The sequence below is a fragment of the Melanerpes formicivorus genome, unplaced genomic scaffold (assembly GCF_026170545.1).
Source record: "Melanerpes formicivorus ecotype bairdi unplaced genomic scaffold, bMelFor1.0.p_v2 SCAF_5, whole genome shotgun sequence".
NCBI classification, from domain to species: Eukaryota; Metazoa; Chordata; class Aves; order Piciformes; family Picidae; genus Melanerpes; species Melanerpes formicivorus.
This window is the reverse complement of record NW_027142357.1, coordinates 18830764-18847505: the sequence shown is the minus strand read 5'-3', so window position 1 is coordinate 18847505 and position 16742 is coordinate 18830764. Positions and strand designations below refer to the sequence as shown.

Below are 16742 nucleotides of genomic sequence, written 5' to 3'. Positions count from 1 at the left end.
TCTGGGCTTCATGTGTAATAAGGTAAAATAACTGGAAGTTAGCTGGAAATTCTGATTACACATAGAGCTTTTCCTGTGGAACTAAGGGTAACCAGAAATCATTTATGTTTATGAGCTCCTTTATCTATGGATTACCTTGGGCTCCTGGAACCAACAATACAAAGCTTGTTTCTCAGAAGCTGCTACAGCTCAACTGCAGAGCAATGGATTTTGTCTTATTTCCTAAAGAACCATATGCGTTCCTTACATAACATTACCTTGTGTGGTGGGTGGAACCAGCCACACCTTGACATCTTATTAATGACTTCCAGAAAAATGATAATTTCAAGGGTGAAGAAATAAGTCTGAAGACAGTGCTGCCTTTTAGAACAATTATAATTTCATTAAAATAGGAACATAACTTAAAGATAGATTTTATTCTCTTTGATGATTTACTCATGCAAACTGCACATAAAATAAAACAGTACAGTTTGTGAAACATGTCAAATGTAAAGACCCAAAATGCTAAGTACAGAAGTAGTGTGACATACGTCTCAAACCGGAACCCATGGTAGTACGACTAATAACTTTGCTCTATTTGCTGAACACAGATTTTAATGGTTCTTTTGCCAGCCCCACTGTTAAATTCATTAACTGTTTACATGTCTCCTATACACTTATGTAGACTTATTTTACAAGCGTGACAGTTTTGTTATAAAAAAACTCCACTTATATAAATATGATTTAAAAGCCTTTGTGTTTAGGAGAGCAAATTATAGTATAATCAATGAGGCCTTATCTAATCCACCAAAACTACAATGAAAAGTGACTGTATAGCTTTCTTGCAGAATTCACATTTTGTGCCTTTGCAATTAATTTCCTTCTCACAAGAGGTCCATTGCATTTCAGCATCCTGGAAACGTTCAATAACTGTTACAGCTTTTTATCTTGAGCCTGGGAAAGTAAGACTTTTAAATGCATGAGGTTATCAACTCAACTTTCTTAGTTTTAAAATACAAAATATTTAAAATCCCTATTATTTTCATGCTTAAAGCCCTGCAATGATACATAGATGACTTAGATACGTCTTTGTCCAGTTTTAATTATAACATGGTTGTATATATATTGTAGAAATTATGATTTTGTTTTTTCCTGTGCATCAATTACATTGTTAGATTTAAAACTGAATCAAATAGAAACTTGATGGCACCGACACTTAAAAACACATAGTATAGTGTGGAGAAGGAAAAGCAAATGAACTACACAACCCATTATAAATGCATTAAATCTTTGTTATATACATAATGGAATCCTGCTTTACTGCCAGTTGCTACTATGCATCTGTTTTTGCTATTATACAAAGTTTTCTGACCTGAAAGCACACATCTACTTTTATTTTTTTAAAAACAACTTAATCTATTGTAAAATATTGTACTGTATTTTGAACATGAGTACAGAATCAAAATAGATAATGGCACATTTAAAAAACTCAATATCCTACAGATGACTGGATAATGAGAAAAAGTGTACCTACAATCATCTCATCAGAAACAAACTACATCATGGAATGTTAGTTATCCAAGTTCGCACAGTAAATAACATCTTTAAAACTGCAATCACCTATCCGCCAGCATCACATTGAAGGCATCTTTAAACATTCAAGCAAAAGACTGCTGGCATTAACTACTGAACCATTCTCACGCACACACCACACACACCACATTATAATTACATTGTTTCCAAGATACGGTAGATACTGATTCTTTTTCTTTTTTTTTTTTCCTTTTTTTTTTTTTTCCCCACAAGAAAGGTATCAAAATTTTTGCTACTAAAAGATGACAGTGCTTACACGAGAATTAAGTACAAGTTAGCTTGCAAATACAAGACAATGACCAAAAAAAAAAACAAGTTTGAGTTGTCTGAAGGTGGTTTTTAGGCTTTTCTGGCATCCAAACCCATGAGTAAACTCCTTAGTCTGTGACTCAAAAATCCACAAAATATCAACCCTACTTTGGAATACTAACTATTCCAGACTTGATAACCCTGTATTAACAATACGCTTACTGGTTTCAGCCTAGCCACAAAGGGTCATTAGAGATATCCTATTCTGACTGGAGAAATAAAGCTCTCCTTCCCCCAGAATCAAATTGTTGGAGGGGAAAAAAAAACATAACACCTGACATCCATTTACAATAAAATAAAATTTAAAAAAATCAAATCTATTTAGTAATGTTCTTCATCTAGGATAGGTATGTGCATAAGAGTACTGTATCTTATATACTGTACTGGCCCTATTAAACAAATTAAACCCCCCAACAGTTAAAAAGCCAACCAAAATGTTTTCTCCCAATGTTCTTCCTCTCATAATGTGCAAAACAACAAAAAGGCAAAAAGACTAAAAGCAAATTTACTGTTACTGTCTTTCTCTTGCCTAGTGCTTTATGACCTTGCTCATGTTACAAAGTCAATAGGGACTATGCAGAACTTTGGTATAAAAATGTCACATAATATTACTATCACAGTCTTGGGGATGACCTTTAGTAATTCACCCCAATGTTTGTTCAAGTAATACCAATTAAAAATGAAATAACCACATTGTACTGTACACACACTTTACACGTTAAGCACGAAAAAAGAACTAGTAAAACTAAGAATAAAAAAAAAAGTCTTTTGCAAAGGGACTAGAACTGGTGTTCTGTCTCAGCTTCACCTGCCAATCGTTAAAGCCAAATTTAAGATGGATTTTAAAAAATGAGAAATTTTAAGCTACAATTTCTCCTAGATGGAGACTGGTCTTTTGCTGATTTCCCTTTAAAGTCACAAATGTGTATCTAAGAAACCGATGCAATCCAAGTTTTTAATCAACTCCCTGAAGGCTGCGACTGGGAGGGAGGCGCCATGACGATCTGGGAGAGGCCGGGCTCTGTGCTCTGGTCTGCCATCTGTGTGAGAACGGAGGTGGCCACCGCTTCTGCCTTGGAAGTTGAGCTTACGCCGTTGGAAGTGCTGACAGAACTGTGCTGAATAGCTTCTGTGTGTGGACTGCTTGGCACTGATATGTCTTCTGAACTGTCATCTTTATCTGCAGCTGAAGAAGAACAATGAATGTATTTTTTTCCTCCCCCTGAATGTACACCACCTCATCCCAGGTAACAGCAGTCATGGCCTAAATAATTAAAATCTATGGTATAATGCAGTACAAATTGCAAAACAATCTTATATTCATTTGGTAAAGGAAATACTACTTTGTAAGCAAAAAATATGGACTGCTGTATGGCATACTCAGGAAACAAACATTTTTCACCTCTTCATTGGTGATTAAAATCATCCCATTTCCTACCCAGTATATCAACTAGTGGGCACAATGCCTAATTCTAGTGAAGAATGTCCATGTCAATAAGCAATGCTTATAGATTAAAAATGATATGGGATGTCTTGGAGCTACATGAATTTACTTTATATTTTTAACATATGCTATTTACTGCACTTGAAGTCATGACAGAGTAATCAGATTGAAGAATAATTCTCATTGTGCAAAACTAGAATCTACAACCTAAGCATGATTTTTAAAATGCCTTTCCTGCACAGATGTCCTAGACATGCTAAAATTATCCTTTTTCCCAGAATGGCCAAAGTCAGGCAAGCCATTGTAACTTCACACTGTCAAGCAAAAAGCTGAGTTAAAGAACAAAAAAACAACCAAACAAAAAGAAAATAGGCCTACTGTTTTACACTTAAAGGTAAAACTATGTACAGCAACTTTAATTATAACTATTTTGTATCATTCTGTGCTATTTAGTGGGGTTTTTAAAAAGTATTTCACTCCACAGTTTTATACACTGACTTTATCCACTTAAGCTCACCATACAGATGGAATACTGGAAGTCCCTTTTAAGAGGCTGTTAGAGATTTGTGTAACATAACACAGAAAGATACAAACATAGCCAGAAGAAGCATGAACTATTGTGTGTGTCGCAGGAATAGAACAACGCTTGATTTTCTCTCGACTTCTCTTTGTAATCCTTTTCAGATTTGCTTGAGACTGGCATAGAAATTCGTAAGTTACCCAGGGGAAGAGGAGATGGATGACACACTGAAAGATGAACAATACTGTGGTTATCAGAGCCTCTCCTCTCCCTTGAAAACCAGGCTAACAGCAGCAACTGAAGTGGAGCACTAGGCAAGAACAAATGATGAGGAGATTAAGTTTATGATGTAGTGAGGTTTATAGGACATACTAGCTACGGGTAGGGAAATTCATTAAATTAGCAAATCGAGTCACCAAGATCTTGAGCAACTCTATGCATACTAACCACACGCTCCTCTAAAGCCTGAAAACAACATTCATATTATTGACTGCTTCTGGAAAAGAACAGTAAGGTCAGAAAGGATGGGTAAGCAAGCAAAATCCCTGTATTTCTTTTTAAGAAACACTGTCTGCACGAACCATACAGCAATTTCTCTTACACCACTACAACACAAACACGGACATAATAATTTGAAAGTATCATAATGTACTTCTCCATGAGGCCAACTATTTCTGACAGCTGATAGTGAGCTAAGTCTGCAGACAATTACCACATATCCTAAGGTCACATGGTAACTGTACACAGCAAGAGGAAGAAAATACTTCCTAAAGACATGAGTGATTCTCAGTAGGATTTGCCCATTCAAGAACAGAAAGAACGCAGAATCACAGAATCATTAAGGTTGGAAAAGACCTTTAAGATCATAGAGTCTGACCATAACCCAACTACCATGACTACATCCTACTCCTTCAACACATAAACAAGTGCCAGTTCAGTTAACACCGTTCAACAAGATTTTGTCTTTGCTAGACTTCTAACAAGACCTATAGGAACTTATGCAAAACCAAGAAGGAATACATGCAAACTTCATTAAAAATGGAAAACTATAGTGCCAATTCCTGAAAAATACCAAACTCCATTTGAAGAAAAGAACAAGAAAATCTACTCACTGAATATGCAAGTTTTCTTAAGCCTGAATAAAGAACAAAGGCTTTTAGAAGAACACAGGAATGTCATTTTTAAGTTCCAATGAATCTTTTTCTTAGTTGAGCAGAGAATTGGCAGGCACAGGACCATGGTTTCAACAGCACAACCGATACATACTAGAATCATAACATAGCTACTAATGTAGAAAAAAGCCTAGGAATTTTAGCTTTTTAATGGCTCCTCCAGCTTTGCCTCAGACCAATGAAAATGCACAGTCCAAATTAGAAATGGATCTATAGAATTAACGTGTGCTGTACATTAGAAGGCTGAAAATGTACAGACCTACATCAAACTTCCTGGAGGCCACCTAAGTTCCTGGATGGACTGTTTCATGAGAAGAAGCAACAGAGGAGAGTGTGGGCTAGACTGAGCTACAGAAAGGGTTTTAAAAATGCCAACCGAAGCAGAGAGGGAACTTCTGAGGATGTACTAAAGATAGATTGATTTGTGCCTAGATTAAATGTTCATTCCAGTGAGTTGGCCTTCAGTGGCCCCGGCAGCCACTGAAGGACAGTTGCCAGTCCAAAACAGGCTCTAAGAACAGTCATTTGAGTGGTTCAAATTATTTGAGGTCTGAAACTGGCTAACCACCTTCTACCATTTCTTTAAAACTAGCCAAATAACACACAAAAAATGTGTTTAACACCATCTGCACTGCAGCCTCTATTTATCTTTCCTTATACACATTTCAGACAAAGGTTCTTGAATATTATAATGCCCTTTTTAAAAATACCTAAAAGCATCCTTTTTTAAAAGTTTATTTTTTCATAACTCTGATTTCACTGATGCATTTTCTTGTCAGAGATGTTCACCATTTTCCTGCTCCAAGGCCAGAAAAAGCCTACAAAAATACAAGAGAACTGCAGAAGACTTTTAGGAATAATCTGGTATAGAAGAGTGTAGTGGGTCACAAAGAGCCAAAACGAAAAATAAATGAACAACGTTTAGATTTCTCCTATGCATGGCACTTTCCTCTCCCCGCCTCAAGTTTAAAGATGCATTCCTTTCTCTGAGAAATAAAGCTTAAACTGGCTGAAAACTCAAACATTGCAGAAGAAATTCATCCATATTCCCTCCAAGTGCAATAACCATATTTCTGGTTTCTCTGTCCTGCTGACACTCTCTTTTGAATCAGGCACAACACTTTTTAAATAAGGAAAAAACCCAAAAGATCCCCAGAACCATTTTAGAAGAAAAATTTGGCCTAAGACAAAAATGTGCCTGGGAAATTCAAGAGATCTTAAAAGCTATGTGGGAGTAAGTGCCTAAAATACCCTGAAAAGCAATGCATTATTTGTGCCTATTGAAGTACATCACACATAAACCCCCATTAAACTGTAGACTTTTAGGTGTTAAAACATGGTCTACATGTTATAAACTAGCACTGTCTCAGCAGCACATGATATTCAGCACTGCAGGAACTCTATAATCTGGTGTCTTCAATTTTCTCCACAGGGACAGACTGTTAAACCACTCAATACATTTTTTGAAGCAATTCAACTTAAACTACTTGATGAACATAGTATGTTTATTTAAAAATACTTTCAATGAACACCATTTCCACAAAAATATTAACTGAAGTAATTTCTGCCTCCCATAAATTCTACTGTGGCTCTGTCACTTAGCCAGCATGCTTTCCTAACAATATTCAGATGGAGATAATGTGGTAAAATTCTTTCAGAGAGATGGCATTAATACCTTTACTTTCAAGAGACTTTTCAAGAAACTAGGTGAACTATGCTTCTAATCTCCTTGCTTACTATTATTTTTTTTCCTCAAAATAGGTTTTCCCCAGTAGTTTAGCTCTTCCTTGTTTTGCATTCTTTACTGAATTAGGAACATTACAGCCCTATTCTGACGGCAGTAAATAATTGTTACAAACCAGGCCATTCGCTAATTCAACTAAGAAATCTTTAGGATGCAATCAGCTTGCCAGTTAAAGACTTAAGTAATTTTCATGCCACTCAGGATCACACGTAACCAAAACATCAAAATTCAAGAAACCTACAGTTTGGGTTAGTTGTTTTGTTTTTTTTCCCCCCAAAAGCTTTGCATGCATAATGTTATCCCCTAGTAGCTTCCATATCAAATTATGTTGTTCTGTCAGATGGGAGCCATAATGGCCTCATCCCTGCAGCAATCATTGTTAATATAAATCCCAAACATATTTCTCTACTGTTCCAATTTACTCCAGGATGCTATTTTCCGTCTTGTCAAAATGACTGGAGATCAAAGGACCAAGATTTATAAACTCAAAACTGACAAAAATCAGTATTCTAAATATATATGGACAATAGAGAGTTGCTAAATCTCCTGAATCTTTTAAATTAAAAAATATTGCCCATTCTGATGAAATTGCTTACAATGACTACAAGTAAAGATGGTGGCCATTAAGTTTTATCGCAAGCACCTGAGGATCTGTTTGCATGCAATACAAAATGTTCCTTTATTCTCCTTTATTCTCCTGAATTACTGACACTGGCAAATTAAAATGAAGTGGCTACATATGGCAGAAACAATCTTCACATTTACAAATATCCTGAAATATCACTAAATCATAAAAAGGAAAGCTGTGGGTTATATATTATGAATGTTGCCTAATGCATTCCCAGCTCAGTTATTTGTAACAAATTTGTGTACAATGGACAAAATTGGCCATTTATTCTACAGCAGCAGCTGGTTCAGGCACTGTGTATCACATCCAAAAAGGAAGTTACAAGTCAGAAAAGCATAATTAACCTTTAAAATGCTGGAAGGATGGAAAGAAAAGCAAAAAAAAAGGGCAAATGAGCAGCTTTACATAAAAATAGTTATGAGGGAAAAAAATGCTACCGAAACTCTCAGTACTCCCTTCAGTTACAGATCTGCTTTTTAAAAATGCCCTGTTTATAGAAAAGTAGTCGCCGTGGAAATCAAAACAACCTAGAAGACATTGTACAGTAGCAGCCATGAACCTGCATCTGATTATTTTAATGGCTTGACTGATGCTGGATCTTATGGTAAATGAGGACAGCTGTTGTATTACCTCTACTGAAATCTCATTATGAAGAAGGAAAAAAAAAACCAAAACCCACAAGGACCTTTCACAGTACCAGGGTGAGATAAAGTATAAAAAATGTTTTTTCATGTGCTCTTAATGCTCTAATTATATTTTCCAAAGCAGGTGTAGTAACCAATAGTCCTTAAATCCTAATTATCATATGCATTTATGAAAACATAAACCCTTCAATGTTATGCAAAACTTTGACAGAAAGAATGTCAACATATTTCTAAGTATCACATATTCATGCTTGTCTTCTAATAACCTTTGAGGTTTTTATAAAAAATAAATCTTTAATGCAATATTAGAACTGCATTTCTCAATTTTAATGTTCAGTCAGTTCACTCCGGCAGTATTTCATTGATGCAGCCTAAGGCTATAGGTAATGGAACATTACTCACTATGATAGCCAGATTTCTTCTGCATGGCAGTTACAGGGCAATCTTTATGAGCCAGAAGAAGCTGTTTCAGCTGTGCCACTTCATTTCTCAGCAGGGTGACTTCATTCTAAAGGAGAAGAAAGTTACGCACTTTACCAGGCTCAATCTACACCCATTTTGAAGGTAAGTATTAAGTTTTATAGGATTTTCAGTTGTTCATTTAGGGGTAAATAAAGTACAGTAAGTTTCCATTTCATATATATTGCAAAACTGTATAAATTTCTTTTATCTCAGAACATGTAAATATTATGACTAAGTTAAGATTTTCTTGAACTAGGAAATGTTTTGTTGCAAAATGAAAGATGTGTTTTTCAGTCTGCAGATGCAGACTCTACATAGAGCGTCTCTCATGATCCAGCTACTGTAAGACTCTTCTGCAAGGCTTTGTGATGAAATCTAATCAGAGTAAAGCTACATTTAACTACCCACATTTTAAGAGATGCCTGCCAGAGCCAACACAGAATGATTTTTGGTGACTATATTTGCACTTATACTTTGAAAAAGAAAATCTCATATAACTGGAAATTTATTTAGTAAATGTTTGTTGATTTCCAAATTGATTTTCTCTTTCGCAACCATACATGAATGTGCTGTGTATCTTTAAAGAATCTTTAAAGGTCAGCTTATGTCACTAAAGTGAAGTATAAGACAGCACCTGCAGAATCTAGTGACTGGGTTCATTTCCAGGTTGTGCCTTTCCAACTATTGGGTGACCTTGAGCAAGGTCATTTTAATTCTTTGTAATTCAATCTCCCCATTTGTAAAATGCAGAACAGTGATACTTACCTTCCATGTAAAGCACTTTGATAGCTATAGATGAGAAGTGCTACCTAACAGCATTATATATGACAATCCAAATTAGGAATGGTATGGCATTCTGACAGACCCATTTTTACTTTAAATAGAAACAAAATGGTTGTGTATTTAGAAAATCAATTAATCTGTAACACTGTGATATCCATATCGTCTCATGTTACATGCTTTTCATGGGTTATTTTAAATAGAAATCCTTTCCAGTTGATACTTGACATTACTTCAAGAACCTTTGCATGATATCACAGCACACCACTCACATGACATAATTGGTAAATGCATGTGTTTATGCATTTGAGAGCAAGTTGAAGAAAAAGCCAACACAGGAGAATTGGATTGTAACAAAAATTATTCAGAAAAAAACAAAACATGAGAAAAATCAACCTATTTACTTCCAAGCCAGAAATGAAGCAATGCAGTCAGAGATGGTTTACAAGTAAAAGGATTCCAAAGTAAGGAAAACAATTTTTAAGAACAGAATTTATTAGGTTTCATCACACTAAATAATAGTCTATAAATACTGTACCTAAAACATCAGCTTTTTAAAAGAAAATCTCCTCTTTATGTCTTCTCTCTCCTTTTAGAAGAAAAAAAGACATCAACCTGCAAGACCCTGTTTAACAATTAAGGACTACATTCCATTTCAGTTATTTTAATGTGCCAAGTATCTCTTTTAGAAACTTTAAATATAACACAATAGCAAGAGCTGAAAGAAAGCCAAAAAACTGGTTTCATGGAGGTTTCTAATGGAAGAAGAATGTTAATGCAAACAAAAAAGGTGGCAATGAAAGAATCCCAACCAAAAGCCCTACCAATTCTCTACCAGCTCTCATTGCATGTCCTGAAATCTTGGGACTATTAAGAAAGCACATTACTTCTGCCTCCAGCTTTTAGTCTCGTCTTAGTTCACCATGTTATTTTCTGAGGAGCCACAAATCTGGAGACCAAACAGACAGCTGCACAGAATTGACATAGATGGGGGAAAAGAAAAAAACACAACACCAAACCAAAAGTGCTGATGTAGTTTTGAGACGCTTCTGGATCATCTACAGAACCAGCAATGGCCAAGAATATGCAACATTCTGCTGCTAGTTTAAAGGAGTGCTGGCAAAAGAATTGATCAAATAGGAAAAGGTTTTCAGAAATGTTCTACCTTCATCCTCACATTTTAAGGAAGCATTTCAAACACAAATAGCACATATAAGCATGAAGTCACTGTTCAAGTAATAATAATGTTTATGAAAAATTTTATAAAAGGTATTTTGTAGACTAATGTCAGTTCTATTATAAATAATTTGGCTAATAGAAGCAGGAAATACATTAGCTTACATTAAAGCAGATTTGGGAAAGAAAAAATAAGCCAACAAGGAACAGCATTCCTGTAGCAAAACCTCCAGAACTTGAAGTATTCTTATTGAATACATAGCTATCATGGCTATTACCTCCAAAACTGTGTTAAACAGTGCTATATGCAGTGCACAAGACATTCCTGAGAGTAGAACAGAGAAACGGTGGTGAACAATTATAATCCATGGTTGTCATTTACATACCAACAGTAAAAAAACACTTGTAGCTGATAATAAACAGGGATTGTTAGAGCCAACTCGCACACATTGTAGTTTCTTATCATGGATGTTACAACAGCAAGCCCTTCCCTCTTATTCATAACATGCTAACGTGCAGCCATTTAACATGTGGTTACCATGTCAAAAATAGGCTAACAAGAAACACATGGAATAAAACTTCAACACCTGGCATGAAAAAACCCACTTCTTTCCAGAAAAAGCACTCTTTCCAGAGTTTTCACACTGGACAAGTCCTCATTAATGAGATACCAAGTGAAGAGTAGGTAGCAACATTTGTTTAAATAAGCATGAAATACACTTCCCACACTGGAGAATTTTTATGCTCCCACATTTCAAAATGCGCTAATATTAGAAAGCAGGTTTCTGGAGGAAAGCAAATCTATTTTTACTTGCACTCCACTTTCCAGATGATACTTTCCCTTCTACATTCTTCTGAAGGTGTACCACAAGTGCACACCATGTTCTTCTCTGCCTATTTCTCCCTGGATCCAAAGTGTGTATGTAATAGAGGGACCAGATTAACCCTTACTCAGCAAGCAAGGGTAGGATAATATTTATGAAGTGTATTTACCAAAACTATCATCAGAGACAGGGAAATGATAAGGGATTGTTTGTGGTTGAGCTGTACTCTACTCTTCCTGTTTCTTTTTTAACAGCTTCAACAAGACATTCCTGTATGGGAAAGGACCTTAACTTCTGAGTGCTTCTTTCATAATTTAACCTTCCTAAAGCAGCTTCTGAAGTATTAGTACAAACAGCCACTCAATTGATGATGCTTTAAAACCTGCAATGACCACGTGAGGAAGACAGGCCATGCTTCCACCAATACCTTGCTCTCTAAGATTATTAAAGCAACAAGGACCAAATACAGGCCCTACAGTGAACTGATCCTGCAGTACAACCGAGTGGCCACTGGGGACAAACTGCCAACACTTCCTTAAGTTTATACAGCCCACCACACCCTGCAGTATCATTGTGCAAGGCACAGAGCATTACAATGTGGCAAACAAAATTGAAGAGCAATAAACAAGTCAACACATTAGTAGAAAACAAAACCCACAAAAAAAATCAAACAATAAATAAAATCTAGAAGGTTGGAAAGCAAGAAAAAAACGTACATAGAAGAGCCTAGCATAAGAACAGCCAAGCTAACTTAAATACATGACTGGCATGATGAAATAAAAAAAGAAATAATCCTTAAAAAGGAAATTACCTTCAAACGTTTAAAAGAAGGAAGTAAGTTAACCTACAGAAAGCTGAAAACTACAGAACAGAATATATACATCAACCAAGTAAACCTCTTCAAAATCTTCCAGTGTTAATGACATCAGAAGCTTTGACATGGACATTGCAAGAGAACTACCAGCTGCATTTAAAGAAGACAATGAAAAGCAATGCAATCTCATCATGCTTTTGGAAATGTCACATCTTGGTACATTCCGCTGAGCAGGTTATTTAGATATCAAAATATGAACTACTGAACACTAGCAGTCTATAAAACTGTACTAAGGCAAAACTCCAAACTTACTAAATTTGCTGTTAAATATAAAGTAAGCAATCACAAATTGTTACTGCCCACTGCACTCACTGATCACCTGTATCAACCTGTCACGTGAAGAACTATTGTCGAAATACAGGACTGATAAATGTTTTCACAGAAAGTACAGTTTAATTATTTCTCTGACATTCAATTCTGTTCTTCAGAGTTAAACGTTTTGCTTTTGGCAGATAGTAAGAAAATTCTTTTTCTTGAATTCACTAACTTAGTTACCAAAAAACTGGGAATCTTTTGGCTACTCTCCTTAATATCGTGTTTGGTTATGACAACTGGTATGTGTAAGGTCAAAGCAGTTAACATCATAACAATTACTTTCACTAAAACCAAAACAAATCAAACAAACCAAAAAAGAAAAGAAAAAGAAATACAGCCAAACTTTGTTGTTTTTCTTCCTGTAAATCTACCTTCACTTGTTTCCTGGTTAATTTCAGCTATAGTGCTACATACCATTTTTTTAACTAACAGATTTACAGTGAGGACTGTGATGGCATTAAAGGAATGCATCCAAAGACTGTGAACAGGTATGAGGAGACGACATATTTGCAAGAAATTTAACTAACGCTGGTGCACAGTGTCATAATTCTTGGGACACAGGAAATTATTTCATATTGTGTGCTTAGGCAGGAATTTCTTACACTTAACAGTCTGGGATGCTGAGTATTTTTCAAGACATGAACATGAAGACAACTGATAACACTGTGATTTCAATTACATGAGAAAAAGTAAGTTCTTTGTGCCCTACTTTGCTGTTGATTAAACTGGGACATTTCCCTTATCAAACAGCATGAAAAGGGAGTTTTAATAGGAAGGAAAAGATCTATGAATTTGGCTCAGTGAACAACTCTGATGAAAGAACAAGAAGTAAAACTTTAATATTACCAAAATACTTTCCACTGCATTTTCTAAACGAATGCTTCGTTTAGGAAGTGATGTAACTTTTCCTTTCTGCAATTTTCAAAACAAAGCTTTTAGGACTTTTAATTTGAAACAATACTTTGTGCCAATTCTCATGTGCTGCTGGAAAACATTAAGAAAGTATGCTTTAACATGTACTAGAGGATTAAACAAAAGGGTCATGGATTGGTCTACAGGGGGGAAAGTGTGTCCACATCACAACTTTCCAAGACTGACAACCTCAGATGAGGTGGAAAAATGTCTTGCAACATACACTAGACTACCCTCTTACAGTACACCCTCACTAAAGGATTTACGCACACTGGGAGGGCAGCGTGGTGAAATTTGCACTGCCACTGCCTGTGCTGTACCTGTTCTGTGGACAAAAGAGGCCTTCAGTTTCCAGTGATGTCAATCTGGCACCTTTCACGAGCACTACATTCACTTTAAAGGAAAAAAAGTGAAGTTAAAAAGAACCAAAGGAAATAAAACCAAATCTTACTTAACTAACTCAGACTGTGATACATATCACTAAGAACAAGATGTTTTTAAGGTAAGGCTATTAGTTTGTAATAAGCCTTTACTCCAACACATCTTGTCATCTTTGGTTAGTATCACAGTCTGAAAGTTATTTAAAATGGAACAAAGGACAAGAGCATGATCCTAAAGTTTACATATCTTGAAATCTGAGTATTTTCTTCAATTCTTATTTTACTGCTATATGCAATTAGTGCTGAATTTTCAATTCTGACCTGAGGAGCCAGTTACCAAACCATTTACATTTTAGGTTTCATGTGAAGTTTAAGTTCCACTGATCCAGGATCTCTGTCTAAGAATGGAAAAATGTGTCATTTTTACTTGAAATAAAAAGTATACCTGTAACTGGCCATTTAGTGAGCTCAGGTCCTCTGCTTTTTTCTCCAATGACTGCACCCAGACTTTCCGTTTCTGTCGGCATCTGGAAGCAGCAGCACGGTTTCGCTCCAGAAACTTTCTCCTTTTCTCATCAGGGTCTTCATTGGCAGCTCTTCTTCGGCGACCACCTGTATTTGGTGTTTGTGGTGTAGGCTGAGCTGGTGATGCCTGGAAACAGTAAATTTATCATAGAATTGTTTTGGTTGGTAAAGACCTCTAAGAACTTCAAGTCCAACCATTGACCTAACACCACCATGGCCATTAAACCACGTCCTGAAATACCATGCCTATATGTTTCTTGAACAAATCCACCATCTCCTTGGGTAGCCTATTCCAATACCTGACCACTAATACCCAACCTAAACCTCCCCTCTCCCCTGAGAGGCCATTTCCTCTCATCCTATCACCTGATATTAGAGAGAAGGGACATACTCCCACCTCATTACAATCTCCGTTCAAGTAATTATAGAGAGCAGTGAGGTCTCCCCATAGCCCCCTCTTCTCCTGACTAAACAATCCCTGTTCACTCTGTTGCTTGTTTTAAGACTTGCTCTCTAGACACTTCATCAGTTTTGTTGCCCTTCTCTGGACATGGTCTAGCAACTCAATGTTTTTCATGTAGTTAGGGGCCCAAAACTGAACACAGTATTTGAGGTGTGACCTCACCAGTGCTGAGTACAGGGGAGTGGTCACTTCCCTACTCCTGCTGGCCACACTATTCATGATACAGATCAGGATGCTGTTGGCCTTCTTGGCCACCTGAGTACACTGCTGGCTCATGTTCAGACAGCTGTTAACCAGCACCCCCCAGGTCCTTTTCCACAAGGCAACTTTCTAGCCTTTCCAGTTGCTATGACCCAAGTGCTGGACCCAGTACTTGGCCTTTTTAAACCTCATGCAACTGACCTCAACCCATCAATGTTAAAATCCCTTAAAGGTACAGGATAGACAGAATATAACTATCTACATATTCACAGGTCTAGCACAGAATCCAAACATGTACTAGTTGACATAGCTATTTGGCATAAATTCTACATAGATAATAACTGAAAACCCCCGAGAACTCAACTCAGACTTTTAGGAATGAAACACTTCCAAATTTTGCTTTGTTTTAAAATACTCATCATAAAGTTGTTAAAAAATAACCAAACAGCAAGCTTTTCATCTTGAAAATTCTCCTATGTAATGATATGAAAACACTCTTTTAAAATTAAGGTAGTATGAGAGAATAGCAGCCTTAAGAGAGCTACCATGGGTAACTTTTTTCCTCTTTATGTTCCAAGGAAATACATTTTGATACATTCTTGGATTTCACTGGCCAGTCTAAGAATCTGAGTGCTTCTGCTGCAGATACAGGTCATTCCAGTTCCAGGCCACGTATATGGCTTTTATAATATTGGTATTATGCTATGAACAACTCTTCAAGGTTTTAAAAAGCATTTTGAAAACACATTCCAGCAAGTTTTTTAGAAGCAGAACAGCAACAATCCTCCAGGATTCACCCAGGGACATATCTTTTCTCCAGCAACACTCCTGCTTCCAGTCTGACTCAAAGGTCTTGCCCTTCATTCCCCTGTTCTCATCTATCATGCCAAGCAACAGCACATCCATCATTCCTAAACTCAGAATCCTCTTTTCCCTACCCAGGAAGGCACAGCACACTTAATCACACAGCTCAATCTCTGGGTGGGCAGCCCAGAAAAGATGGTTTGAACATATTAACGTAAGCACGTTAGCTGATACAGTTAGAACTGCTGCAGAACTATGACTCCCAAGAACAGTCCATAGCACATGTTAACCTCTATTAAACCAATCAAGAGTAAAAGAAAGAAGATCTTTTTTTGCATAATGAACAACTGAACAGGAACTAGATGTACACTTTATTGTCATACCGGTGTTTCAGTTGTTGAAGTTGCAGGTTGTTGTAGTGATTGTGGTCGTGGTTCCTCTGACTGAGTCCTAACCAACCCACTTGGATGTCCCTTGGCAGTATCTCCATTTGTTACCTGAGGGTGCTGCTGGGTCAAGGCTGCTTTCAATCTCTGAAAGAAGAAAGAAGAAGAACAACAAAAGAAATATTCTACCAGGCTAATCTGAAGAGTCATTATTTATATCACAAATTACTTCCATTTTTTAAACAAGAGATCCAACTCTAAATTAGTTTTTTCTTTTTGTAGGCTTTCAACAGTGATCTAGGTATATACCTACTAACAGAAACTCTTGCACAACAGCAACAAAAAAGGCTTTAAAGAAACACTCAGAATGAAGGATAGTAAGCTCTATGGAGAAATAAAGAGAAAGCCTTCTTTGTCAACTCTGCCCACAAAAAGATGACTAGGAGGCCATGAACCAACACTTCCTGAGGCTGGTATTACACAAGGCACAGATTAGAAAGAACAATCACGAGGGAAAATAGGTTAAAAAAAAAGAACATCTATTTTAAAAATTCTAGTGTTCACTATCCATTTAATAACAGTTTCTTATGACTCCACTTTTTCATGG

The 16742-nt window shown here is 36.5% G+C and overlaps 1 protein-coding gene across 6 annotated transcripts in view; it reads right to left on the bottom strand.

Moving 5' to 3' along the window:
* Nucleotides 1–397: 397 nt before the first annotated feature.
* Nucleotides 398–16742, bottom strand: part of ATF2 (activating transcription factor 2) — a 45581-nt gene continuing 29236 nt past the window's right edge. For all 6 annotated transcript variants that reach the window (XM_068138539.1, XM_068138541.1, XM_068138535.1 and 3 more), the window contains 4 exons: nucleotides 16133–16282; nucleotides 14202–14408; nucleotides 8436–8541; nucleotides 398–3067 (listed from right to left, as the gene is read on the bottom strand). In XM_068138539.1, coding sequence (XP_067994640.1) covers nucleotides 2841–3067; nucleotides 8436–8541; nucleotides 14202–14408; nucleotides 16133–16282 — 690 coding nt within the window. In that variant the 3' untranslated portion in view covers nucleotides 398–2840. The remainder of the gene's footprint in view (nucleotides 3068–8435; nucleotides 8542–14201; nucleotides 14409–16132; nucleotides 16283–16742) is intronic.